The 27,900-nt window shown below is 51.4% G+C and overlaps 2 protein-coding genes across 3 annotated transcripts in view; both read left to right on the forward strand.

Moving 5' to 3' along the window:
- MKNK1 (MAPK interacting serine/threonine kinase 1) overlaps nucleotides 1–17,174 on the forward strand; it is a 32,106-nt gene extending 14,932 nt beyond the window's left edge. Inside the window, exons 7-15 of one of the 2 annotated variants that reach the window (XM_047870139.1) lie at nucleotides 258–337; nucleotides 1,876–1,949; nucleotides 4,068–4,172; nucleotides 7,397–7,452; nucleotides 10,396–10,491; nucleotides 12,046–12,240; nucleotides 12,950–13,114; nucleotides 14,542–14,585; nucleotides 15,878–17,174. In XM_047870139.1, coding sequence (XP_047726095.1) covers nucleotides 258–337; nucleotides 1,876–1,949; nucleotides 4,068–4,172; nucleotides 7,397–7,452; nucleotides 10,396–10,491; nucleotides 12,046–12,240; nucleotides 12,950–13,114; nucleotides 14,542–14,585; nucleotides 15,878–16,106 — 1,044 coding nt within the window. In that variant the 3' untranslated portion in view covers nucleotides 16,107–17,174. The remainder of the gene's footprint in view (nucleotides 1–257; nucleotides 338–1,875; nucleotides 1,950–4,067; nucleotides 4,173–7,396; nucleotides 7,453–10,395; nucleotides 10,492–12,045; nucleotides 12,241–12,949; nucleotides 13,115–14,541; nucleotides 14,586–15,877) is intronic. The other variant, XM_047870140.1, reaches the window with a different exon arrangement.
- KNCN (kinocilin) lies at nucleotides 10,427–27,844 on the forward strand. Its single transcript, XM_047870146.1, has 5 exons — nucleotides 10,427–10,491; nucleotides 22,903–23,153; nucleotides 24,242–24,310; nucleotides 25,024–25,098; nucleotides 25,911–27,844. Exons 2-5 carry the CDS (start codon nucleotides 23,003–23,005, stop codon nucleotides 25,988–25,990), a joined length of 375 nt encoding a protein of 124 aa, XP_047726102.1. The 5' UTR covers nucleotides 10,427–10,491; nucleotides 22,903–23,002; the 3' UTR covers nucleotides 25,991–27,844.
- The last annotated feature ends 56 nt before the right edge of the window (nucleotides 27,845–27,900 follow it).

A 27,900-nucleotide genomic window follows, 5' to 3' on the forward strand; every position in this document is an offset into this window, starting at 1 on the left:
CTGGGCAGCTGGGGGCAACCACCCCATGACTTCCATCGTGTTTGCCTGGCCAGAGTCAAACAGGCCCAGCCAGGCTGGAAATCCCTCAGGCAGGCCAGTCTGTCGTGTTGCCGGCAGAGTCACAGTGCCAGGGTCTACTCCAGGCTTGTGCTTGAAACCGGCTGTGGGCTGAATTGGGCCTTGCAGTCTCCCAGAGGGATCCTGCTGAGACGTGTTTCGAGGTCAGGTGGGTATGACAGATTTTATTCTTCCCACAGATCATCGAAAAACAAGCAGGGCACAGTCGGAGTAGGGTATTCCGAGAGGTGGAGACGCTCTATCAGTGTCAAGGAAACAAGTGAGTACAGTCTTGGGTTACTTGCTACTTCTCTTGGGGGGATACTTAGCCGCAGAAAAAGTTCTTTCTCACCACCTCCCAACCCCAGCATTTAGCTCTCACTCCTTGGCTACAACTGCACAGGATTCCTTCCGTGTTTAAAAAGAGAGAGTGGGGACAGAAGCAGGGTGGCCTTTGCTTCTGTTCAGGCTGCAATACTATAAATAACGATACAGACAAGTTGGAAGAGTGAGCAATCTGAGTGAGGGGCTGGGAGAAAATTGGGATTCTGTTTCTTTCAAGTGCCTGTGGGAACCAGGCCGACGCAGTGTCTGTCCCCCGACACGCAACTTTAGGGTCCAGCTGTAATGACTAGGTGAGGATGTGTTCCGTTCCTAGCATACCTGTGTCTGTGTGGCCACTGCTCAGGCGGAAGAAGCTGCCGGGCACTGTGCTGGACAGCTGGGCCAAGGTGGTCTCCAGCCCCGCCTCAGCCTGCTCACCACCAGCTCCAAATGAGTGGCTGTCCCACGGTGGCTTTAAATCAGGGTCACCTCTAAGACTCTGCTTCCCACTCTCTCTCCCTGCACAGCAGGGTCAGCGGGGAGCCAGCGGCCAGGTATTGATGGCTTTGTCATTAAGCTTGGAGGGCGGGGGCTGCTGTTGATTTAACTCCAGGCGCTACCTCCACAATCTTCTTTCAAATCAGGCCATTTCAGTCATCTTATTTGGATGCCTTCACACCAGTAAAAGCCTGGTGTCTCCCAAAGTGGTCAGCATTTTTTTATGAGGGACAGATTTTTATTTTCAGCCCTGCAGCTTCTGAGTTCAGCATTAGAGACTCTACTTGGTTTATTTCGTTCTTTAAAAGAAAAAAAGCCCCCAACACCTCCGATATCCAGGCTGGTGGCTTCCCTCCTGAGTTACAAGACGACCTTGTTGGCAGAGCCCGGTAATGCGCAGGCAGACAGAGAGTGCTCACCGGGGAAGGCCACAAGTGCTGCGGTGGCGGGAACGCGGCCGTTTCATTAAGCAGCGCTTAGCAGTTAGGGTCTAGCGGTGCCCACGTTAGGCCCCAAGTCTATTTGACAGATGTTTCCATTTTCTCCAGGCAATGTAAATACTGCCCCGTGATTTATGGGCAAGAGGGAGGGCAAGTAATTATTTGCTGCCTGCCTCCAGGACACACACCTACTATTCAGTGTTATTAGCCGCAATTGCTTCCAGTCGGCTGCAGATTTTATTCAGTTTAATGTGACCAGGACTTTTTTATAACTCTACCTAGTGGGTTTTAGGGTTGGGGTTTGACAGCACAGGCTTGGTGAAAACACCAGAGACCGAACATTATGGAAAGATAAGGTGACCTGAGTCTTGCTAACACCACTGGCTACTTCTCAAACATGGGTCTTTAATAAGCATTCTGATTTGAAGCTGATTTCTGCCCTGCTACAGGGCGTTGTGAATTTTTTTTCATTGTATATTTGTAAGCGGGCTTTAATATATGATACCATTTTCCTTTTTTTCCCCTTTCCTCCTATTTTTTTGTTTTCCTATTTAAGGAACATTTTGGAGCTGATTGAGTTCTTTGAAGATGACACAAGGTTTTACTTGGTCTTTGAGAAATTGCAAGGAGGTACTTACTGTTGAGTATGTGTTTGGACTTCTGATTAAGACCCAGAACGGTGATCATCCATCACGAATCCCAGAGACTTCCTTCTAAAATGAGTCAAGCTAATAAAAAGGATGAAGGACTTAAAACTGCCCTTGATTTGGGAGAAGGGAGGCCGGAGGGAAGGATGATAATTAGCATTTTGCAGAGCCTAGAATGTCACCTGTGTGGGCATTCTAAAAATGCCTTCTCATTATAATAGGACTCATATATAGATACATTTACTTATCAATTTATCAATCCAGTGTTTTGACATGTTCTCTATTTAAATTAATTGTGGGGTGGAAGCTCTTGCATACATTGTGAAGGCCAGAAAGGCTCGCCAGAGGAACGGAGGGTCCCATGGCTTAGGACATAGACCCAGGATAGAAAGGAGGCCTGAGAATCTGGATCCTTCAGATGGAAAGATCCACTACTGCCATCGCCCATGCACATAGTCACTGGAATGTCTGTTGAAGTTGCTTTCCTGACATAGAGAAGGGGATAGAGGAGCCCTTGCCCTTACCATCATTCATCCAGCCCGAGGACAGATTTGCAGAGTACAGGTTAGGGAGGCTATCTGGAGCTGAGTGGAGGGCCATGTGGAGGGGTTTGGTGGCTAAGGGAGCATGCTTTAGAAACCAGTAAAGCTGAGTTTAAGTATAGCTCCATCACTTACTAGCTGTGTGACCTTGGGCAAGTCACATAACCTTTCTAAACCTTTCTAAACAATGTTCTCGTCTGTAAAATAGGGATAATGACAGTACCTACCCTCTCTGATAGCTCTGAAGATTAAATGAGATCATTCATGTGAAATGCTTCGCACAGTGCCCCATAGGCACTAAGGGGTCAATAAATGTCAGCTGTTAATATTATGAAAATAATAGGGTATACTGGAGGCTATCTTAGAAGCAAGTAGCATGTCACTCTCTATCTTCCGCTTTAACAAATTTGGAAGCAAGAGACTCACTAGAGTAGAGCAAGCCTGAGACCTAGCCAGGAGCCAGTTTTCTGGCAATGTTCCTTAGCATGCTGGGATCCTTTCATTGTTTAATCTGGCAAGTGAGAGATCTTTCATCCCCTCCCCATGCCAAAAACCAGCGATAAGTAAACACGTGCCATTTTTAAGATACAGAGATGATACCTCCAGCTTCCAGGAGTGAGCATAGACCACATGGAGCCAGGCCATGTGCTCCTGCCCTGCCCAACAACACCGAGACATTACATTTGAAATGCTAGGGGTCATCTATAACCGTATTGCTTAGAGTGCAACCCTACTGAGGCTAGACCCAGTGGGAAAAGAGATTGTGGTTGGCTCAGGGCAGCCCATGCCCCCAGCAGTCAGACCACACATCTGGTTCAAGGGATGTGCACAGGTTCTCCGGTCAGACTTAGTGGGCTTACGTCCTCATGCCTCCACTTAGTGGGGTGTCATCTTAGCAAGTGGCTTACCCATTCTTGGCTTCAGGTTCCCCACCTGTAAAATGGGGATAGCTGTATTTTGTACATTTCATACAGTTATGGTGCGGCTAAGATAATCTGTTCAAGAGTATTACTTAGTGCCTGGCACATAGTAACCACTCAATAAATGTTAGCCATTGCCAACAAAGTAGTAACAATGATATTAATAATAAATAGGAAAATTCAGAGGGAAAGTACTTTCCCCCCTTTTTCTAGACCTTTACATATCTGGTGAGGGTGTGGAATTTCTGTTTAAAGGCTCATGCTCTTGTTTGGATCTGAGATCAAATGCAGAGGAGGTAAAGTTCCTGTGGAGAGGCCCCCAACCCTATGTGGATTCACTTTTAGTTCTTATTTCATAAGTCAGACCTGCCCTGATGGTGCTAGTATTTTTGGTCATTTAAATAGTTGTTTGCTGTCCCTTCTGTGCTCATCATGGGCAGGTACAGAAGACAGCAGTGCAGTTCTGTTCCATCCAGTTCTGTGCTCGTGTCTCCTTGGTGCCAGGTACCAAATGGGTGCTGGACATTTAGTGATGAATAAGCCTGTGTCCCCACCCCAAACTTGTGAAAACTGGCCTCTGAGAATTTATACTTCCTAAGGCCCGAAAAGGCATAGCTGTGTGTCTCCTCTGTTCCCCAGGCTCCATCCTGGCCCACATCCAGAAGCAGAAGCACTTCAATGAGCGAGAAGCCAGCCGAGTGGTGCGGGACGTGGCCGCTGCCCTTGACTTCCTGCACACCAAAGGTGAACCAAGCCTTCGCCTCAGTGATTGGGTTGGGCCAGCCAGCCTCTGAGGACGGAGGGAGAGGAGCTGGGCCAGGAGCTGGTACAGCCGGCAGGCCCGCCCATGAGGGTGAGGGAGCAAACCAGGATGGCACTAGGCTTCTGATGTGGATGGTGGGCAGATGTGGCGCTTTTAAGAAGGGGAGGGGCACAGGGGAAGGAGCAGGGAGGAAAAAGTAAATTTCATGTTGAACAAGATGTGTGAGCGTGTGGGTATGGATGATCTCCTTCTCCTGTCCTAGTGAAGAGTGCAAGCCTCATCATAACACTACTATTCCAGTGTAGATATGTGGGTGTTACTCTTTCTAGTGTTTAACATACATCACCTGCATCTCTCCAGAATCAGCATGATAGTATGTATCTAGTTTTGTATCTTGTTTGTCATAAATGGAAAATGCGTTTTTCTACTAACATGGTTGAGGTATCTGTTGAACATCGCGATGGTAAATCACGGGTTGCTATTGTCCAAATTACACTTCAGTTAACAGTCCCTTATCTAAAACTGATTATTTCAGAACTTTTATAGTGAATTAAATCTTTTTGCAAATTAAATGTTTTTGTATTTCCATAAATATGTTTGACTATTACATTTTTTTAAATGTTTATTTACTTATTTTGAGAGAGAGAGGGAGAGGAGGGGCAGAGAGAAAGGGAGAGAGAATCCCAAGCAGGCTGTGCTGTGTCAGTGCAGACCCCAGCGCAGGGCTCGAACTCATGAACCATGAGATCGTGACCTGAACTGAAATCAAGTTTTGGACACTTAACCAACTGAGCCACCCAGGCACCCTTGATTATTATATTTTTTTAATTTGCCTAACAGCAGTGCAACGGAAAAATGAATTCTGGCTTCACTTTTTACCCACTATGTGCTCTCTCGGTAATAATGCCAACCCACAGAGTGATGGTGTGAAGAGAGAGAGTTACATCATCAACAGTAGTTAACACTCACATAGTCAGTGTTAGGCACTATTTCTAACTCACTTACGGAATTGCATGCAGCCTGTGTCTGTGTTGTGTATGTATAGCACAGTTGGAGCGAAGTGCCCGGCACTTAGTAGCTCAGTAATGTTATCTCCTCCACCCTTAACCCCTGCCGGACAGAAGTATTTTTATTCCTAATATTAATTCCCTTAAAATAAAACATTGTGTCTGGTGGGGGATGTGGGTGGAACGAATAATCTGGGACTTAGCTCTGCTCCCTTCCGCTATTGTGGGTATGGGCCAGCCACACTGGTTGCAAGAGACCACTTGTAGTCATGCTGGGTGCACAGAGCAGCACAGACCCGGGTGGCATGTGTGCAAGGAAGTTCAGCCTCACTGGTCCCGCCTTGTTTCCCTCCATGGCTAAAGGGAGATCTCCGTGTCGACAGTGCCCGTGTTGGGCACCTGACTTGCACGTGGGACGAAAGTTCCTAGGAGGGGCATCTGTACTTTCCCCCGCATGATGAATAGCACTAGTTCTGTTTCTGAAAGCTGGGATGCATGTAGGTAACACCTGCTTGACAAAGATTTACAACTGTTCCCCAAGCTGCCTCTGTAGATTGCAAAACTGGGTCACGCTTTTTGCAAGATCCATACCTTAGAGGGGGGTAAAGGCGGTTTTATTTTTTATTTATTTATTTTTAAATTTTTTTAGAAGAATGCACTAAAGGGAACTGAGCTGGTGTGTCTTAGGAGTTCTGAAGTGCTTGTTAACATCTAGCTGGCCAGCTGCCCATGTGACTTGAAGTTGGAGGGGATGAAAAACGATTTCCAGCTGAACTTGGCTGTTTTCTAAATAACTTCACGCTGGGAAGATGAATTGGGCAAGAATGGGTCAGCCCTGAAACAAGTTCCACACTTTTAAATACTGGACACACTGCAGCTTAACCTCTGGGAAATGAACCAGAGCAGGTCGATGGCTGGTGTGCTCACAAAGGCAGGCCCATTATTACGGCATGGCGCTCAGTTCTCAGGCTGGGGGACAACTGGGCCATCGGCACCTATTTGGAGAGCAGGACTCCATGTGTGGCTCGTGATCCTTCTGTGGGAGCACTTGCTGTAATGGAAAATATCTTTCACTTTTAGTGCAGCAAGCTGTAGCCCGACTCAATTTGTACAGCCTGGACAGAGCTGCTCTGGGTTCTCATTCAATTAGGTGACTGATGAAGTTACTCAGCCTGCTGGAGCTCAGGTTTTCCCTCCCTCACGAAGTGCCTTGGGTGGGCTGGGCCTCTGCCTCCTACCAGGGAATTGGAGGGCTGCCCAAGAATTTGGTCATCGAGGGAGTTTTAGGAAAGCAGATTCTGCTTTTCCATCTTACTCCATGAATCCTCTGCTACTTTCCAGTACTTCTGGGCACTAGCTGTTTGGCTCTCGCTCAACCTTCCAGCCTTTCTGTCTCTGAACTGTGCATTCTGCAGGAGGAGAGAGGGATCAAGGTTTCTGTGTCCGCCATGGCCCTATGAGTTGGTTCTTTGTCCCTGTCTTTGGTCAGAAGGTGGTTTTCCCCCAGGTGCCCTCTTGGCCAGGTCAGCAGCCTTGAGCGCCTCATGGAGTAAGCTGCTATCTGCAGGAGGTCTGGTCAAAATGCAGGGCAGGTGTCTCTTAAGAACAGCACCCTCGGCCAAAGCAGTCCTTGTTGTGCTTCTAGCATGACTATTTTGGACATGCAGCGCGGGTGAGAAAGGGATTGGACAAGCTTTGGAAGATTTGTTAACTAACACTTGGCGCTCTGACCATTCAGGGAGTCCTGCTTAGGGAATCATCTTTAATACACATTGGCCACCCAAGAAGAAATGAGGTAGAGCAGCCTCAGTCTCCCCAGATGCTCTTAAACAAGGCACTAATTATTTCTGCACTGCTGTCCCAGCATGGCCATTTGCAGGGCTCTTTGCTTCATATTAGCTGCTTATTCTTGGTCGTCCCTGCGGTGCTGAGGAGTAGGCTGGCTGGGACTCGTTCGGCCCAACTTATCCCTGCCAGACTTCTAAAGCTTTGGCTTCGAAAGAGCTTGCAGAATCAACTGTGCTTTTTGGTTCGTCTCCGGTTACTCCTGCCTCCTGCAGCTCGTTGATTTTTTAATGTACCATAATTGGGAATTAATCTGCGAACAACAGCATTTGGAAAAAATTAATTGTGTGTGGAATGTTTGATAATTATGTGCGTATGTTAACCCTTTCTTTGTTTGCTCTTTGTCATTTCAGGCATTGCTCACCGCGATCTGAAGCCAGAAAATATATTGTGTGAGTCTCCAGAAAAGGTACGTAGGGCTGACTTGGGAGATTACAGTTTATACTGATGTGGGGAAGCCACTTCCACTTTCCTTTGGGTTGTTAGCAGCACCATCGGCCTTGGATACCAACCTGAGCTGATTGTTATGAACCTGTGAGAATGTTATGCCTACTGTGTGGCGTTTCTGCCTTCCCAGTTGGCTTCCTCCCTGTCTCTTCCTTGCTCTTTATCAATAGTGTGATTGGCTTAAGCCTGAGAGTTTATAAAATACATGGGACCTGCATAGAACGAATGTTTTCTAGTCCAGTCTTTAGAGCAATTGATGTGAGTCATAAACAACAACTCAATCTTCTGGGAAGCAAATCTCTGCCTAAAAATGTTTGTCTTGCAGTACACACACCAGCTAGTGTCCACCACTTGAAGTGATAATTAGGAAGCAAGTTCTTAAGAAGGGTTTCTGTTTCCGTTTTTGTTTCCAGAGGTGCCCATTAATAAGAAAACACTTACATTTGGTGTTGAACAGATGCCACATATTTAAACATTACCTCAACCTACTAGTAAATGGAAGTGTTTGCCCTTCTGTAAGCATGTATCAATTTGACAAATTCTGTGTTTGTTGGAGGGACTGAGGCCCTGTCGACACACATTCATGGCTCTGTGTACGTATAAGAGTGTATACATATGAACACACATATTGGTCTGACTGAAGGGATAGCTCACAAGCAGGAATGGCTTCGAGTGAACGTGGGAGCCAGCCTGCTACTTACAGCTCTTTTGTGGGGATAGTAATACGCTCAGATAAGATCTTGTGACTTCCCGTCAGTGGCTCTGGCAGAAGACTTTATGATTTGTCACTATTATAATTATGATTATTAGTAATAACCCTAGCTAACATTTCTTGAGTACTTACATTGTGCCTGGCACTTATACTCAGCTGATAAATAGTATAGATTAAAACTAAGGTGGTCTCACCCCAGAACTCCACAGGCGTTCTAAACCACTCTGTTGCCTCTGATTTACAATATGCTTTCATGTCATTTATCCTTTCATTTGATCTTAATGGTGCAGGATTGTTGCCCCTTTTCTGTGGTTGAAAACTAAAACTAAGAATGCCTGAGCATCAAAAGACATTATCAAGAAAATGAAATGATAAGCCACAGAATGGGGGAGAATGTTTGCAAATAATGTATCTGATAAGAGTTTAATATCCAAAATGTATAAAGAACTTCTAAACCTCGACATCAGAAATACAGCCCAAGTTTAAAAATGGGCAAAGGACTTGAATAGAAATTTCTCCCCCAAAAAAGTATACAAATGGCCATTATACATATGAAAAGATGCTCAACATCCTTAGTCATTAGGGAAATGCTAATTGAAACCACAATTAGATACCACTTTGCAGCTACTAGGATGGTTAGAATTTTAAAAAGAAGGAAAAAAATAGGTAGGAGTGTAAAACAGTGCTGCTACCATGGAAAGCATTCTGGCGGTTCCTCAAAGAGCTAAACACAGAATTACCACACCGCTCAGCAATTCCACACCTGGGTATAATACCCAAAAGAATTGAAAACAGAGGTTTGAACTTGAACATCAGTGTTCATTGGAGCGTTATTCACAATAGCCAAAAGCTGGAAACAACCCAAGTGTCCATCAACAACAGGTAAATGGATAAACAAAACGTGGCTTGTCCATGCAATGGTATGTTGTTCAGCCGTACAACAGAATGAAGTTCCGATCCATGCCACATCATGGATGAACGTTGAAAACAGTATGCTAAGTGAAATAAGCCAGACGCAAAAAGACAGATACTGTGTGATTCTACTTACATGAAATATCTGAAATAGCCAAATTCATACAGACGGAAAGTAGGTTAGACATTACTAAGGAGAGGGGGGAATGGGGAATTACTATCAAATGGTTTCTGTTTGGGATGATGGAAAAGTTTTGGAAACAGATACTGGTGATGGTTGCACAACAGTATGAATGTAATTTTTGCCACTGGGTTATTTTCTGTTCTACAGATTTTACCACCACCACAACAAAAACAGAGAGGCTAAGTGAAAAAGAAAAGAAAATAGAAGAAGGAGAAGAAGGGAAGAAGGAGGAAGGGAAGGGAAAGGAAAGAAAGGAAGGGAGGAAGAAAAGTTGAGAGACTGTCCTGGCTTCCCTAGCAGGTTAAACGGCTAAAGCTGGGACTCCCAAAACCAGCATTTTGGAGTGGCTCACTGGGCTGCCTCCACCACGCAGGCCACTCTCCTGCTTGCGCACAAAGTGCCCTCCCGGTTGGCTCCAGAGATGACTAATGCTGTCTGTGGTTTCAGGGGCAACATCCAGTATGGGTGACCAGCCATCCCAGCCTGCTTGGGCCTGTAGGCTTTCCCAGGATACATAACTTTCGGTGCTCAAACAACAAAGTCTCAAGCAAGCAAAAACAAGTTGGTCACCCTGAGACACCAGAGGTCATGCCCTGCACTGAACAGGCCACAAGGAGTCTTTCAGGAATACATACTTCTCAGATTCTGCAACCTATACCATCATTTGTCATTTGTCATTTGTCATTTGTGGGCAAGAGTTCCATAGGCTTCCTGCTTGTTTTACTAAGTGCACAGCAGTCTGACACCACGTAGCGTGCACATTTTTCCTTAGGAAGTGAGGAAGGGTGTGGGGCAGAGGGCACCTTAGGATAAATCCTCAGGTGATTTCTAGTTAACCCAAGGACTGCAAACATGACCTAACAGATAAAGCTGGGCTTCAGGATGGTGGCCATATAAACAGAGAGACAGAGAGAGAGAGAAAGAGAGAGAGAGAATGCATCCCCGAGGGCAAGAGCAAGAGTGAGCCAGTGAGAGGCCCCCCCCTTCCTACATGAGGGGAGGGAGTGAGAGGGGGTAAGTGTGTCACAGTCACACTGGTCTCCTCCTGCCCTTGGGTTTCTTATATTTGTAACCTTGTTTTCGGCTTTCCTTTGCAGGTGTCTCCGGTGAAAATCTGTGACTTTGACTTGGGCAGTGGAGTGAAACTGAACAACTCCTGCACCCCCATAACCACACCAGAGCTGACCACTCCAGTATGTATGGCTGGGCACCCTGTACCACCTCCTTCGGGGCTCCTGTCATTTGGAGTACCCACAACCCAAAGCTGGAGTGCAGAACAGGGGCTAAGGAAGGAAAACGAAGTGTATCTACATCATTGCCATCTGCCTGAGTTGTCATCTGGCCACTGCATAGTGGACCACCCCCCCCCCCACCATGCCAGTGCTTAACTGCTGATGAAAGAACTTACAGTGTGGGGTGGGTCCTCTGCCAATGACAGGACAGATTGTATCTATGAGAACAGGCTGAGCCCTGACTCCTGACCCAGGTAAAGACAGACACTGTCCCAGGCCAGCCCTTTGCACATGGGCACATGGTAGCTCTGAGAGTTCCACTGTGCCCGGCAGCATCTGGGCGCGTCCCCCTGTGATGGAGGACAGGAGTGTGGTCTCTCTGTGGCACGAACCGAGAGGTCCTGGCTCCCTGCACGTAGGATCACTTGGCTGAGTTATCCTGCGGCTTCCTTCACTTCACATTTCATGCCCAGATGTGCAGCTGGGAGCTGTCCTTCCTAAGACGTCTCTTGTACACACCTGATGTACTGCAATTATTGTGAGGCTTTTGAGATTTGCATGCTTCATAAGTGAATTTTCCTAATACCCTTTTTTAAGACATGCATTTCAGTATGCTCATGTCTTATTCTAATCAACATTATTAGAAATGTTTCCATATTAACTTCTACTACACTGAACTACCTTGTTCTCAAAGTCATTAACTCTAATTACCAATAACAGAAAGTCCTTTCTCCATTTCCCATCTTCCCATGTAATTAGTTGTGTGTGTGTTGGAGGCCAGGGAGGTATCTCTTGGCGAGCCTGAAATAATGAAGAAGGGAGCAAAAAGTATTTGTTTTGTTTTTATCAGCATTTTCCATGCAAGGATGGGAGGAAGGAATCCTGAATTCTTATACTTGGTTACCACTGATGTGCTTGAACCAAATCCCTGCCCCATCCTAGTCCTTGGTGTTCCCATCTGTAAATGGGAGAAGCAGGGAGGTTGGATTTGTTCTAAGAGCTGTTCCAGCTTTGATGGACTCTTAATTCTAAATTCTTACTCCTCCTTGGTCTAAAATGACAGAGAAGCTTGGCAGGGCTTCACCTGAAGAACTCCTTGCCTTATGGGATTACATGTCCACAGACCCCCTCCCAGAGCCATGCCCCTGGTACAGCCAGGTGCCTGTATATTAGGTGACTGTCTGCAGAGAGCTGAGGCAGAGAGACTCCTGCAGCTTCTTGACCGGGAGCCTCTGCCTACTGGAGAAAGACCTGAAAAGATAAGTGACCTGGAACTGGTCATGTGATCGTGAGGAATGCTAGGATTCCATTTACAAATGTTCAGTTGGCCCAGCTTTTCTAAGTGCCTTGGTGGCATCAGGCGAGCCCTCTGGTGGCTTTCCTGACAGCTTCTTGCTCTGCAACCCCATCCTCTTGCTCAAGTCCCATTTCATTCTGCTCTTCGCCATCTCCTCTCCCTGTGACTAAGCCTCTCCCTTCTCTGCCATTTCCCCTCCCAAACCTTGGCCCCCACAGTGTGGTTCCGCAGAATACATGGCCCCGGAGGTGGTGGAGGTCTTCAGGGACGAGGCCACTTTTTACGACAAGCGCTGTGACCTGTGGAGCCTGGGCGTGGTCCTCTACATCATGCTGAGTGGCTACCCCCCCTTTGTAGGTCACTGCGGGGCCGACTGTGGCTGGGACCGGGGAGAGGTCTGCAGGGTGTGCCAGGTGAGCACAGCACCGGTACCCCCTACACAGGGCCTGCTGGGCGGGGGTCAGCGTGCTTGTGGGATGCCTAGCAGGACTGGGCTGAGGGTTGTTCCTGCTCTGGAAGGGGGTCTATAGTGCCCCTTCCCTCTTTTGTCCAAGGGCCAGTGACAGGGTGAGAGAGAGACAGTGGGGCACTCAGCCCAGCTGGGAGCTCAGAGGAGGATTGTTAGAGAAGACCATACCTGAGCTGAGTCTTAAAACATGAGTCTAGCCCAGGGACAGAGGGGCAAGGAATAGAAGCAGAAGCAGCAGCGCCAGCAAAGACACAGAGGTGTGAAACAGCGGCGTGTGTATGGGGAAGGAGGGTAGAATTGTAAGGTTGAGGGTTGGGGAGGTGAGACCTGACAGGTTGTGAGGAACCCATTTGTGGGGGCCCCTTACGAAGGGCTAAGGAATTGGGGCTGTGTTCCCTAGTTGGTCTTCCCCAGGTGTCACCCACCTAGCCCCCCAGGTGACCTAGCCATCTGTGCCCGCCAGGGGCATTCTGCGTGGCCTGATGATTTAGTGGGGACAAGGGAGCCGGGGAGGGCCCTGGCCTGTGGCATCCTCAAGCCCTGAGCTGCAGCTTCAGCTGAGGTCAATGGGACCTGGGGTGACCAAATCAATGGCAGCCACATCCTGCTTATTCCCTGGTAGTGTGGCCTCAGGAGGAATCTTCTTTACCTAGAACAAGCTGTTTGAGAGCATCCAGGAAGGCAAGTATGAGTTTCCTGACAAGGACTGGGCACACATCTCCAGCGAGGCCAAAGACCTCATCTCCAAGCTCCTGGTTCGAGATGCAAAGCAGAGACTGAGTGCCGCCCAAGTTCTGCAGCACCCCTGGGTGCAGGGGGTGAGTAACCCAGGGCAGGGTGGCCATCCACCTCCTCGGGCCTGGAGTGTGGCCATGAGGAAGCTTTTATAGGAGCAAGTACTGGACAGCCGCCCAGGTGTCTGACTTCAGCTGGAGGGAGACTATACGGCAGCTTCAGTCCCTGCGCATATGGAGTGAACTGCCACTGAAGGAGCCACGTACTGGTCATAGACTTGGCTCTAATCTTGGCCTCAGATGAAGCTCCTAACTGACCCATGCCTCTCAGGAATGGACAGAGGCCTCTGGGGGATTTGGCTCATGCATCCTACCATTGGCAGAGGCACACAGTCTGGTATTGGCATTTGGGGTCTGTGGTACCCTCCCCTTATACAGACATATCATTAGCTGGGAATGCCCAGAAGCAGGGCCTTGGTGCCCTGCTTGCAGTGAGGATGCACTGGGGGCACATAGGTTCTCCATGTGGTCCTGGAGTGCAGCTTGCCTAAAAGGCAACGGTGGTGGTTTCCCCAAACTAAAGATCCAAGTCCTTACTAGAAAATATTTTTTTTAATGTTTGTTTATATTTTAGAGAACGAGAGCAGGGAAGGGGCAGAGAGAGAGGGAGACAGAGAGGATCTGCAGTGGGCTCTGTGCCATCAGCAGACAGCCCGATGCAGGGCTGGAACTCACAAAACTATGAGATCATGACCTGAGCTGAAGTCAGCCGCTTAACCAACTGAGCCACCCAGGCGCCCCTACCAGGAGACATTTTTAACTGTCCTCCTCAGTTAGTCATGGTACCTGACATCTGCCCCTCTAAGGGGTCTGCTACACCTCCTGTGATTCACTGTGTCATTGGTCTGCCAGGCCCTACCCAACCTCGGTGGCCCTGCCAATGGAAGGGAGCAAACATTGCCAGCCCCATGTTACAGGGGTACCCAATCCAAGAATCTCTGAATGGCTAATTCCCAGCCACCCAAGAGTTGCTGTCTTTACTGAGCACCTGCCCCATGCCGGACTCTGCAATCCTGGGATGAGCAAGACCCAATCCCTGTCTTCATGTTCTAGTGGGAAGAAGGAGACAGGAATAAATGATGTGATAGTGTAACGAATGCTTATCAAAAGGACAAGGGTCCAGCCTCTGCTTGGGACAGGGGGAGGGAGGTGGCATGGGTGGGAGTATAAATGCTTCCTTCACAGGGGAAGTGACCCTCAGGCTGGGTCTTGGAGGAAGGTTAGGACTCTCCCAGGCACAGGGAGTGGCTCTCCATGCAGAGGCAGCTGGGTTCAAGCTGGGCCTTTCTTGCTCTCTCCTTGGAAGGTCTGACCCCACAGGCAAGCTCGACCAAGTCTCTGTGCTGGGCCAGGAGCCTCTAGTAATGTACCCACCCTGTGCTGGGGTGGGCAGGGGCAGCTCTTGAGGGAGGGAACAGTGCTTACCCCCGCGTCTGTCCTTCCCATTCTAGCAAGCTCCAGAAAGGGGACTCCCCACGCCGCGAATCCTCCAGAGGTAAATGCCCGATGCCCCTTCTTTGGCTTTGACTGTCCCTCAAACTTTCAGCCACATTGGGATGGAGGTGGGGACAGGGAGCCCATCTCTAGGCTCAGGTGTCCTCCTCCTGGAGGGGTTCCCCAGTCTGCCTACTCTGCATGTCTCTTCCTCTTTCCCCTCTTCTCTTCTGCCACCTGATGGCCTCCTCTGCCCTGCAGCTCCTTCAAGGACTCTCTGCAGGAGAAAAACCTGTTTCCATATCCACTCACATCCTAACTAGAAATCACCATTTACAGTCCAAAGACCTTCTCTGTGGGTTATTCACCCCAGGGTTTCCTACTGCTGCTCTGGTTGTAGTAGCAGGTTGGAGGTGCTGTAAAGTGCTGGGACAGGTTGTCCTGTCACCACTAGGCACAATAGGAATGGCCACTGGAAAGCAAATACATACTACGTGCCAGATATGCTGCTAAGAGCTGTGCAGAGATGCTATTCATAATCTGTAGGATAAATTTAAAAGAGAGGTTTACCTATTACCCCCATATTGTGGATGAGAAAACTGAGAGCAGAGAGATTATGGTAACTTACTCAGGGCCACACAGTAGCCTTGGGAGTTGGACTTTGAACCCGGATCTGTTGGACTCTAGTCCTTTTAACACTAGGTCATGTTCCTAGTGAGCACTGCCCTATTCCCAAAGGACCAGGGCTACCACGTTGTGGGGACCCCTCCAGGAACCAACCTCATGACCAGTTTCTGGGAGTCACACAGGGAGGTCTTACACCACTGTAGTCTCCATTCATGTGAGCCAGAATGCTACTGCCCAGCTTGGTTCCTAGCTGATTCTCTAGAGCTGTGTCCAGGGGCCTTGAGGCTCCAAACCTCTGGTCCACCTTAGAGGATGTATTTGGTAGACCCACAGTGCCTGCTGTAGGCTAGCCCTGAGCTGAGCCCTGGGGACACAGACATAAAGGCACAGCCCCTGCTCTTGGCGCTCTATGCCCTGACAGGGGAGAGGGGATATATGGGTGCGCACTTCGTGTGCCGCGCCTTTCCTCTGGGAGAGCTAGGTGTGGAGCATGAGAGCTCAGAGGAGGGTGTTCTGAATAGAAGGGGGCATTTGTCCCAACTCTGAAGTCTTAGGACTGTAGTTGAGGCTCAAAGCCATTCCAGCCTCAGTGAAATCAGATTCTGAACCCGGGCAAGAATGACTTCTGGGGGAAGCCACCCAGAAAAAGCTGCCGGGGGTCTGGGAGGCAGCCAGCCAGGGCGCTAAGCCCCTCTTCCCTCTGCTCTGTGCTGCCCGCCCCTCTAGAAATAGCAGCACGATGGACCTGACACTCTTCGCGGCTGAGGCCATCGCCCTTAACCGCCAGCTTTCTCAGCGCGAGGAAGACGAGCTGGCAGAGGAGTCCCTGGCTGAGGGCTTGTGCTCGGTGAGGCTTTCTCCTCCATGCAAGTCACGCCTGGCACGGCGGAGGGCCCTGGCCCAGGCAGGCCGCAGTGATGACCTGGAACTGTGTCCAACTCCCACCACACTCTGACCCACTCCAGCCACAACCTCCAGGACCTCAGCCTGCCCGGGCTTGGCCAAAGTCTGCAGAGCAAGTAGAGCGAGCTGCTCTGTGGCTCCGTCCAGGCCACCCAACCCCCCATTTCCCCAGAGTCCTCAAGGAAAAAGCTCTTTCCAAAGGGGTTGTCTTTGAAAAGGAAAGCAATCACTTGTCACTTTGCATAATCGCCTGCGGCAGGGACATCTCTGCTGGGCTCTTGCCCACCTGCTCACCCGCCTGCGGATCCGGGATGCAGCCTGCTCTCCTGGGCAGCAGGCGGCAGTGGCGGCTGGGGCTGCAGCCTTCAGGGAGCCAGCCTTGAGAAGCAGCAGTTGACAGAGGCTCTCTCTTCTCTTTGCACTGTCACCCCCCCCCCCCCCCCCGCTGGTCCTTCCACCTTCCTCTGTCCTCCGGATGTCCTCCCCTGGCTGAACAAAGCCATCCCCTCACTTCAGGAGAGGGCAGGGAGCCTTCTGTGTTCAGGAGGCCAGATCAGTCTTCCAGTCTGTAGCGCTGGAGAAGCACATAATCTTTCTTTGCCGGGACCAAAACGTGTCCCTCATTTATCATCCCCTTCCTTGTTTGGGATTGCTGCTGAAGTCCGTATTATTTCATTTAAAAAAAATGTTTTTTTTTAACCATGCACTTCCAGCAAAGATGGGACTTTCAACGCCCACTGCGAGCCCGTGGATTTTCCAGAGCACGTAATGGCTCGCTCTTCCTCAAATGTCCATGCATGTGAAAGGTTTTAATCAGCTGTTTCCTATTATTCTAACTGGTTTTAAGCTGTTGAGATGATGCGTGACTTGGAGGCTGTGTCTGCTGGAGGGCAGCATCAGTCCAGGGCAGTTAGAAGGAGCCGTGCGCCTGACGTGGCACCAGATCGGAGGCGGCGCGGGTGCCTGCTGCCGGAGAGTGAAGGCACATCCGGTGTCAGATAAGCTGGGCTGCTCAGCTACCTTGAGAAAATCAATTTGTACAAGTCAGACAAGACATTTACACCAAACGACAATGCTATTATACAATGTGCTTGTTTTAATAAAACTGTTTTAAATTTTAGCTGTGGCCTTCTTGATGGTCCTTTCTGCCCCTGTAAACCTGAGGAGACAGGCCTCCTGGAGAGGGGCCGAGTCCAGCCCTGTGCCGAGAAGGTGCGCCTGGTGGGACCTCTCAGTCTGGGACCTCTCAATCTAGCCCCTCATTGGACCCGCGACACAGGTGAAGGAGATATCATTGCTCTTCCTTTTTACGCGAAGAAATGAAGTTCATCAGCATTTGTCAATCTCCTGTTCTGTGCCTGGACCCAGAGATGAGTGAGAAGCAGTCTTTGCCCCCTAGGGTCTCCTCATCAGACGGAAGAGGTGCCTATCAGGAACCATTACACAAGCCGTCTTCAAAAAGTATTTTATTAGATGTGCTCTGTGCCCAGGCCAGCTACCCCACCCAGGCAGGAACAAAGCTCCCATCTGTCTGGAGCAGCACTAAGCCTTTCTCAAGGATCTGTTGTGGGGGTGTTGTGTGCTCCGGACTGTGCCAGACTTGGAACAAAGAAAACTGGCACCTCACAGCCATGGCTCTTGTGTCCATTGTGCAAAAGGGCTTTCCTGTGCTTCGTCCCATGTCATCCTCAGAGCCACACTGGAGAGGGCAGGGATGGGAAGGGGGCGGCAAGGGGGAGGTCCGAGGGGTCAGGGCAGTGCACAAGGTGCTGCTGGCAGATTTTCTCCCCATGGAGAGCAGAGAGGGGTGATGGGATCGGGAGCTCCTCATTCCAGGGGCTCTCCTGCAGTGTGGGTGCTTCCGTGTTGATGCTGACGTACTTTCTGTTGACTGTCTTCCCTTCCCAGTAACTGTTACCACCCTCACATCCTGTCTTCTACCTGAAGTGAGATGGGCTAGAGAAACAGGCCTGCAGAATCGGAGCCTTTGGGCCCAAAGTCTCCCAGTCCCTGGGGGCTTAGAGCCATGATATGAGTTTTGTCCAACTCCGGCACCAGCCCAGTCAGTCCTTCGGGTTGGCCAGCTGGGATGGGACTTCCAGGGGCTTCCTGGACCAAGCACCCCTGACTCCAAGCTGCATGTAGCTCCAGCCGGCTCTCGTGCCTCCAAGCCTTTGCTCAGGCTGTGCTGTGCCTTCTACAAGCCTGCCTCCCCACCCCAGTCCAACCGGCAAGGCCCCTCTCCTCCTTCACGGCTCTGCTTTTAAGTGCTACAGTGCCTACTTTGGTTTTGCTGGCATTATTGTGTGCTTACTAAGGAGCAGCTGCTTGCAGAGAATGTTCTAGGCATTATCTCATTTAATTTTCATATGAGGTAAAGTACCATTATGTTACCCGACTTAGAACTGAGCAGAGAAAGGAAAAAATTACTTTGCTGTATAGGTAGGAAGACAGAGATGGAATTCTCCCAAGAGAGACTTGAGATCCAGAGCTGCACTGCAGGGGTTCAAGTCCCAGCCCTGCTACTTAACTAGCTTTGTGCCCTGGGCAAGTTCCTGCCCTGGGCGGCAGTTTCTTCAACCAAAAATTGGTGCTGCTTACCTCTTGGTGCTGTTGTGAAATTGTGGATTGATTAACAAAGTGTTAGAGCAGTTCCAGGCACATGCAGCAAGTACGCAGTATAGGTTGGCTGTGATAGTTGTAGTTGTTTTTATTGCCATCTCCTAGGGCAGAATTATTCCACTTGGTGCCAGTGATGGAGATGAGCTTTCCCCCTTTCCTTGGCTTGTGTGGGTGGAGACGGATCTGGGCTTTCCAGGTGGGTCTGGCTTCTAGCCCTTTGTGGGGTCCTCCTACTGACAGGCTTCTCTGCCCCTCGGGGCTGGGGTCCCTGTCTCCAAGGGGCTGCTGTGGTGCCCAGAGCAGAGTCTGAGTTTGGGGATTTCAGGGGTCCTATGTTCTAGTCCTTCTGCTACTGTTCACTGGGTGGCCTTGGGAAGTCCCTGCCCTTTCTGAGGCCCAGGCCACGTACCTGGCTCTGCTGGGCAGAGACGCATGGCAGACACACAGGGGGGCTCTGAGGCCTTTAACTGGATGGCCAGTCCCCTAGCTCTAGGGCTCAGACTTGGACTGGGCCTTAGGAGAAAGATGGTCCCAGCCAGCCGGCATGTCCTAGACCTCAGGTCTCCTGCCTCAAATCTAGTTAGCAAGACTCCTATCTGACCCCAAATTGGGCCCTGGGCATAGGGGCCAAGTGTTTCTCCCTGTGGGTGTCCACCTGCCTGAGCTCTGGGGCACCCTCCTCCCTCCTGGCCCAAAGCCCCTGTTCCACGAACAGCAGTGCCCTGGTCCCGTGCCAACTGCTCCAGCTGCTTAGGTCTGGAGGGGAGCGAGGAGCAAGGTCCCCCCACGGCTGGCACTCTTGTTGCCATGGTAGCAGTTGCCTTGGAAGCCACTTCCCCGGAGTTTAGCTTCTGAACAGTCTGGGAAAGCTGCCCGTCCCCCAGGGGATCGGTGCATTAATCACGCTCTTTTCCAGGGTCCTCACCTCTCAAGGAAAATAAACAGAACTAAACCACACTGAGGCCTTCCACCCACTCTTCCTCCCCACCCCAGGCCAGCCTTGGACTTGGCACCTCTGGGAAAGAAGGAGCAGAGGCAGGCACTCCAACCCCAGCCTTGCCCAGAGACAGAGATGACCCATTGCCTATACAGCCCCCGAGTCCAGAGGCCTGGGAGACCCAGACTTCAGCGAGGAGGGCTCTGATGCTCACAGGGTGGGGAATAGGTGGGGTGATCAGTCTCTAGTGACTTGGACCTCCATCTCCTTACCTATTGTAGGAAACACATCACCCAAGGACAGGCTTGTATTTTCTTTTTCACAGATGAAACAGCCTATATTAAGGAAAGAATTGGCAAGCCTTCCTCTCTATATTTCTAATCAATGGAAGAGTGGGCGTCACAAAGGTTTTAAGATAACCAATGGATGAATGGGCATCCAAAGGTTTTAAGAAGCCTTTAATGACACTCCCCTGTCGTGATGGAAAAAATGGAGGCCTTGACTGAACACAGTGCCTCCCTCTGATGGTGGGGTTGCCAATTCCTCCCACCTCAAATAAGACAATTTAGAAATTCAGAGACAAAGAAATGCTAGAGTACTTCTGAGCTGAGCCGGGAATCTGGACACAGGTTCTGTCAAGGTCTCTGGGGCAACCCTTCCTTTCCCCATGCCTCAGTCTCCCCATCTGTTCTATAAAGGAGCTTGCATGGATTTGTAGTTCTGTGATCTTGTAACTGATAATGGCTTCATGTGTCTCTCCTCCGTATTTCCTCCTCTGACTTTGTGCCCTGAGGAATTTACAATGTCAAAAAAACAAAAACAAAAACAAAAACCCCAAACCCTCTAATTTAGCTTTGGTCTCCAGTTTTTAGAGGTCAGAGTATTCTTCTGGAAGCTGAAACTCACAATGTCCAGGCCCTCCTGACTCCAGCTTCTGCCATCCCCACCCCCCTTCACCAGATGGGCAAAGTGAGGTTCAGGCGGTGGAGTGGCTGGCCCAAAACCCACAGTGTGAGGTGGCCGTCTCGCTGACGGCGTGGGAGCCACCCTTGGCTTTACACCCTGCCCAGCCTGAGTTATGCAAACACTTAACGGGGGTGAGGGCTTTGAGATTCCCAAAGCTCAAAATCTCAGAACACATTTTCATAAACAATTATTTTGACAGCTCCTTCTAAAACTAGTAAGTGGGGGGGTCAATTATGTGTGACAGAGACATGGGCTGTCATTTGATGCCTAATTAGAGGAATAATCAGACCTCATCCTGGAGAGAAGCACAGAGAACGTTGGCAGCAGCCGCTGTAACTGGGGAATGCCCACATCCGGGGGCTTCCTCTTCTGGGGCCCAGGGACACAGCCTGGGGCCCCCTGGTGCTCTGCAGTCACCCCTCCTCTCTATGTACCTTTGAGTTCACACCTGTCTTTGCCTCAGGCTTCTCTCCAGCCTCCTGGCAGTGCCTTCCCTCAGCTGAAGCTCAGTCAGGTGACCCTGGCCTTCTCAGGCCCCCACCCCCACCCAAGAAAAGCCCCTTGTTAGAGGCAGAGGTCCCAGGGTGCCTGTAGCCTTCCTCTTTGAGGACCTGAGGTGGTCGTGCAGGTCTAAGCCCTCCCTGAACTCTACCTTTTGTTCAGAAGCCTCACCCGAGTCCCTTCTAGCCATGGCATTCTGTGGAGCTCACTCTGAGTCTGCCCTTGAGGGGCTCACAGTCCACAGAGGAGACAGAGGATGAGGTCAGATGGTGGGCACTTCAGCATGGGGAACACAGGAGCAGCGGTAGGCAAAAACCGCCCCCCCCCCCCCCCCCCCCCCCCCGCCTCAGGCATGGTCAGGAACAGCTCCACAGAGCATGGGCTGGCCAAGCAGGGTCCTGCAGGAAGGAGGCGCTCTCCAGACAGCTAAGCAGACATTCAGCAGAAGGCAGCAGCAGAGAAGGGGAAGAGTGAGGGGCAGGAGGTAGCTATGGAGGTGGAGGACCTTGGCCTGGCTATGCTGGGTGGCAGACATCATCAGGGAGACAGAGGCACACAAAGAGAGGCCAGTGGGGCCAGTGATGGGACCCTGGAAACAGTGCCCAGGTGCCTAGGTGCAGGCATAGGAGCAGGCCCCGATTCTGGGATCGGGGAGGTCCTTATCCACAAAGGCCCAGAGACTGCAGTCAGTGGCGAGGGCTGTGTCTGGGGTGGGATAGGGCTACAAATGCCCAGCCTCTAACTGGTGGGTACTGCAAGTAGGTCAGATGGGCCGGGCAGAGGAGGTCAAGAGGTGCCAGCCATGTCCCTATCTCCTGACCCCGGCTGCTGACACTCCACCCCTGCCAATCCTCTCCCCATATTTATCTTCCTCCTATCTCATGCCTCCCCACCCTTGCTCTTCCCTCTCAGCCCCCTACCAGGGATCCCTCCCAGCCCACTGGCAACTAAAAGGGGTGTGGGTACCAAACCTACTTGAGGAGAAGGAGGTCCCCTGAGATCAGCCTCCAATCAGGACCCCTCAGCCCTGCTCCCCTTAGGAGACCAGAGGTTGACAGGCTGGGGGGGGAGGAGCAAGGGGGCAAGCGTGAACCTCTTTTTCTCCTCCTGTCCCAGTCACTGTTCTGGCCTCTGAGCCTCCTGTAGGCCCCCTGTGTCTCATGCTTGTGCCTGTCTCCGAGTCCCCAAGCAGAGGTCTCGTGTGCCAAATGGCCGAAGACAGCAGGGTGGGCCCTGAGCATGTAGCCAGAGAGTCTCCTCGCGTCCCTGGCCGCTAAACCCCACATGAAGCCACCAGTCCACCCTGCCCCCTCCAGCAGTGGAACCCGGGCTGCGTGCCCTCGTGGGCATCTGGGACAGGTGGCAGCTCGTGTTGCAGTCTCATGAATAACTCAGGACCTCCCTGCTGTCCGCTTCTCTGAGAAACCCGTGTCCCCTGGACCAACCTCCCCCACTGCTTTAAACTTTAATAGGCCAAACTTTAATAGGCCAAGGCCCAGGGGCAGCCAAGCAGGTTCCAGGGAGCTAGGGCAGGATATCCTGAGCAGGAGAGCTCAGGCTAAGCTCTCCCAAGAGGAAGCTAACAGGATAGAACCCTGTACAGCAGGCCCGGCTCTCCAGAACTCTGGCAGCCAAGGCAGGATGTGGCCAGGCAGGAGTCCCAAGAGTGGCCTCCACATTCAGGGGCCTTCCGGGGAGGAAGAGTAGGCTGGGGTGACCTGGCAGGGATCCTAGGTCAAGGTGTGGCTGGGGGCCCCTGGGAGAGCTGTGGGATAGGGTTACTAGCCTCGACTCTTCCTGACCAGAAACTCCCACTCTGAAGGTGGAGCTCCAGCAAAGATACATCCAAGAGGACGGAGACCTCCACGGCTCTCCTGGGGACAGGCCCCTCTGGCAGCAGACGGTACCCTGGGTAGGCCTGCATGGACATCCCCATCAGCAGCAGAGACTTCCGCTGCCTGCAGCTAGCCTGTGTGGCCCTCGGCCTGGTGGCTGGCAGCATCATCATCGGTGTGTCCGTGTCCAAAGCTGCAGCCGCCGTGGGTGGCATCTTTATTGGCGCTGCCAGTCTGGGTGAGCAGGTGCTGGGCTTGGAGGGGGAGCGGGGGGGCATAGTCAAGTGAATGAGAAATGGAGGCAAGGGTTGGTTTACTAGGAATTGGTTGGGGACCATAGAAGCTAAAGAGATGTGAGCAAAGCAGCCGTCGGGGGCACAGGGAGGCAGGGGAGGGTTGGAGTAAGCTTCCTTCTGCCTGGGGTAGGGAGACTGGGAGAAGGGAGCTGGTCGTCATGCTCCTCTCTGGCTGCTCCCCTCTGGCCCTCTAGTCCCAAGCCCTGGGCTCTTGGGTTTTTGGTGGAATTCATAAGCCTGTTGAGGGTGGGTTGACAGGGGGCAGGTAAAAGAGGACAGAGGTCTCAGTGGGACACTCTGTGAGCCAAGAGAGGATCCAACTCAAAGCGTTTCTTTTTCTCTCCTGGTATTTCTTGGCAGGGCATCTGTCTATCTGTCCAGGCATCCATCCATCTCTCTATCTGGGCCAGTCCCACTGATATCCCTGCACTGATGCTGAGTACTGTCCTTCCCCACTCCACCACCCTGGGCCAAAAGCAGAGCCAGAAGCACCAGAAGGGTGGGTTCTTGGCATCTGTACCTGCAAACTCCTGCCAAGAGCCACAGACATTTGGTCTGGGGATGAAATGCAGGTGGGCAGGGCAGGGTCCACTCTTCTGCTAACCCATCCACAGGTCTGGGTGGGAAGGAGCATGCTAAGAAGCTCCCAGGCTTGGGGCAGACTGGGGCAGAGGAGTGGTGGTGGTGGTGATGTAGCTGGGCCCACTTCCAGCCAGCTGAGAACATGCTTAGCACCTGGGAAGGCTGGAGCCGGGAGCCCGGGCTTTCACAGCCTGTAGCCCCTTCTCCAAAGAGGCACTACTCCCTGCCCCCTCTTAGGGCTGGGTGATGGGGAGCCACCCCCCTAAACTCCCACAGGCTCACATTTACGCACTCACAGTCCCAACCTGCACACTCATGCTCCTCCCATGCCCATCCATATCACCCTCATAAACCACCGCCAGGCTCACAGCCTACCCACAGCCCCATGCAGCCTGCACTAACCAGGCCCCTTCCCCATCACAGAACCCCTCTGTGTCTCTCTTCTCAGGGTTCCTCATCTTGGCCTACCCCTTTCTAAAGGCTCGGTTCAACCTGGATCACATCCTGCCCACCATAGGTGAGTCCTCTCCCCAGCACCCAGCAGAGCCCTCTTCCAAGGACTGTTGTGTGAGACCCATTGTGTGTAAGTCTGTGGCCCACTGTGGGGCAGAACTGAGACCCTGTGTGTGACTGATCCTGGCTGTGTGTGTTAGTTGCTATGTGTGTGTGTGTGTGTGTGTGTGTGTGTGTGTATGTGTGTGTGGTTTGGCATTGCCATGACTACGGTGTAACAGACTCCAGCCTGTTGCCTGCTCTAGAGGTGCCTGAACCAGCTCAGAGCACCTAGAACTCCCATCTCCCCGGAGGGAGCCTCCAACTCCCACAAAGCCTCCGAGATCTCCAGACAAGCGCATTTCATTCCTGAGCCCCCATAAAAACCCTCTACCTCCCCTAAGACCTCAGGACCCCTGTATAGCTCCTCGATTCATCTCAGCTCCCCACATACATGCTACCATCTCCATCAATCCTGGGGGGCTTTCCATATCCCTAGTTCTCCTCACGACCCTCACCTCCTCAAAAAGTTTGCCATCTTCCCCTTCAAGGGCCCATTTCTCCCATCTCCACTCCCAAACCAGCCCAGATCATGTGAGAGGCCTAAAGGAATGTGGTGGAGTGAAGACAGCAGCAGGGATGGAGATGAGACAACAGGCAGGTCTTCCCTTCCCAAAGCAGGACTTGATCTGAGAATGGCTTAGTAACCAGGGGACTTGGGGTGATCTTATCATGCAGGGAGCCTGAGAATTCACCCCCACCCGGGGCCAGACCATGGGGAGGGAAGATCCAGCACCAATGGCAATAAAGAGGGTAAGTTTTAAAAACTCCAGAATCCATCTTCCACCTCTGCTCTCTGGCTGAGCAGCTCTGGGGGGCCCAGGGAGAAGCCTTGAGGGACATGCAGAAGGGGTGTCCCCAGTGACCGGGAGCCAGCAGAGTTAGCCAGTTCTTCCATGTGTTTGGTCAAAACCCTTCTCACTCCAAGCTGAGCGGGGCTCCTGTTTGACCTCAGGGCTTCTCTGTTGTGCCTGGCATGGACACTGGGACCGACCCTTGGTCCCATGTCTCAGTTTATGTTTTCTCACTCTCTTCTCCCATGATGGAATCCAACTCTCAGAGCTGGTAACTGAAATGGAACATCTTCCTCCTCCCCTACCTCCACACACTGGAAAATTCTAGGGCAGGAGTTTCTCAAAGATGGGCCTCGCCCACAGCATCTACTGCCAGTGGTGGGATGCCTAATCCCAGCAAAAGGCCCCATTCCAGACCCTGCTCCAAACACTTTACATATATTAATTTGTTCCATTCTCAAAACAGCCACATGAGGGAGGTACTGTGATTAAGTCCACTTTATATATGGGGCAACTGAGGCACAGAGAGATTAAGTAAGGCAGCTAGGAAGTGGTGGGGCCAGAACTGAAACCAGGCAGTCAGCCCCGAGTCCTGCCTGTAACTGCCCCCACCATGCTGCTGTCCTCTTGAAGAGCCATTCTGACCATCCGTGCCTCTTTAAATTCAGCTGAAACTGTCCCTGGGACTCCCCTCTCTCCCCACTGGTCCCTCTGGGTTGCTCTGATCCGGAATCTGTCTACTCAGGCAGCCTGTGCTGGTCTCTTCCCCAGGAGCCCGAAGCAGCCTGTCCACTGTGAGCAGAACACTGGAGAAGCTGAAGCCAGGGGGCCGGGGAACTGCAGAGGGCTGAGGCAGGGGTGAGGGGTTACCCCCTACCCTCCCTCCCTCTCTGCCTACTACCCTGATCTCAGAGCCCTCCTGGGTCCGAACCAGAGGTGAACCAGGCCCTGGAGACACCAGACATGCATTCGCCTGAGCAAAGCTCTTGAAAATGGATCCCACATGGCCGAGAGCAGGGCCTGAAGCAAAGGTGTCACTGGAGGTTCCACAGGGGACCCTTGTATCAGGCTTTTGATGTGGATTTTCTCTCTGGACTGCAGCTCAGCAGGCTTCCCTTTTTGATCTACTGACTGGTTTCTCTGGAATTGGGGGCCAGAGGTACTTCAGGCCCTTGCTCCAGCCTGGCCACAGAAATGAACCACAGGCTGACAGGAGCCACAGACAGGATCCCCTCAGCCCCTGAGGCTTGGCCCTGGGCTTCTAGAGCTCACTGGATAGATAGAAGGGCTGGAACAGATTCTTTCTGGATATCAAAAACTTTGGGCCACTCCTTAGGTACAGGCTTTCAGCAATAGCAAACCAGACAGGAGCATGTCCTAGACAAACAAAATAGTCATGCTGGGACAGGGGCCCAGGTAAGGCAGTGACCTAGAGGCTTCCAGGAGGAGGTGGCTCCTGAACTGAGTCCTGTCCTGAGACTCTTGTGTGTGACTCCACCATCCAAGGCTTTTTGTGATCTCACCCCAGACAAGACCTCCAGCCTTCCCTCTTGTCCCCCACCCTCTCACCGCTGCTGAACAATCTCAAATATTCCAGCCTCCACGCTTTGTCTTGTGTTCTCCTGGAGGCCCCCTACTCCTCTCTGCCTATCCAAAGCCCTCACCTTGAAAGGCACAGTTCCAAGGATCCCCTTAACACAACACCCTCCCCATCATCTTCCTGCAGCCCATGCCTCTCTCCCTCCACGGGGTCCAGGCAGGCTGAAGTCTCCTTTTTCATAAAACAATTATTAATCCTACTGAAACCTACTGTGCGTTGCCCTTTTCCAGTTACTGTCAGGGTACACAGTAGGTGCTCAATAAATGTTAGTGGCATCAATTTAACACAAAAACAATTCCCCAATCTTTCCCTGGAGAGTCACATCAAGGCCCCATGTATCTTTGTGGTTTGGGGCAAGGAGGACCTGGCCCACGTGTGTGTGGCTATGCAGAAAACATTGTGCCTCCCTCCACACCACTCCTCACTCACCTACACCCTCAAGGTGGAGCAGGTGTTTGACCTCTACAGAGACATCTGCTCCATGTGGCCTCTGTTCATGTTTGTGAGCAAAGGACAAGCTAGGAAGAGTCTCATTCTTCAAGGACCAGTGCAGATGACACCTCCTCTCAGAAGCCTCCCCTGACTGTGCTGTGCTCCCACAGCCCATATCATTCTGAGTGGTCTTTGTCACCTTCCTCCTCTCAAGAGCAGGGGCCAGAGGACGTACCCAGCAGACGTCGCAAAACCAAACCAAAAGTGGGAGAGGCCACTTCATTGTACGGATGGGAAAGCTGAGGCCCTCCAGAAAAAAGGACTCATCGAGTCCCGCGGTGAGAGGTTGTGCAACCAGGCCTTATAGTCAGGGCTCCTCTCTCCCCACCCAAGGCTCTACCCTCTGCTGTCCTTGGCACAGAGACCAGCTCCCTGACCAGAGTGGGACAGACCTCCACTCATAAATGCTGGCCAGTTGTGGAGCCTGTGGTTCCTCCAGCCTGAGGGAAGTCCCCCTCCTTCTATTTCCCTCCCCTCCACCTCCCTCCTGCCTGATCACTTACCCTTCTCCACTCCCTCAACGTCATTATCATCAACATAACTTGGGCCCAGCGGCCCCTCCTTGCTCAATAAGGAAACCCTTCCTCCTGCCCATCTTTAATCCTTACCTGAAGCACCCTGAAAGATGCCCATGGGTGGAAAGGGTGGGAAGGGGGGAAGTGGAACCTG

This window comes from Prionailurus viverrinus, chromosome C1, assembly GCF_022837055.1.
Source record: "Prionailurus viverrinus isolate Anna chromosome C1, UM_Priviv_1.0, whole genome shotgun sequence".
Lineage (NCBI taxonomy): Eukaryota > Metazoa > Chordata > Mammalia > Carnivora > Felidae > Prionailurus > Prionailurus viverrinus.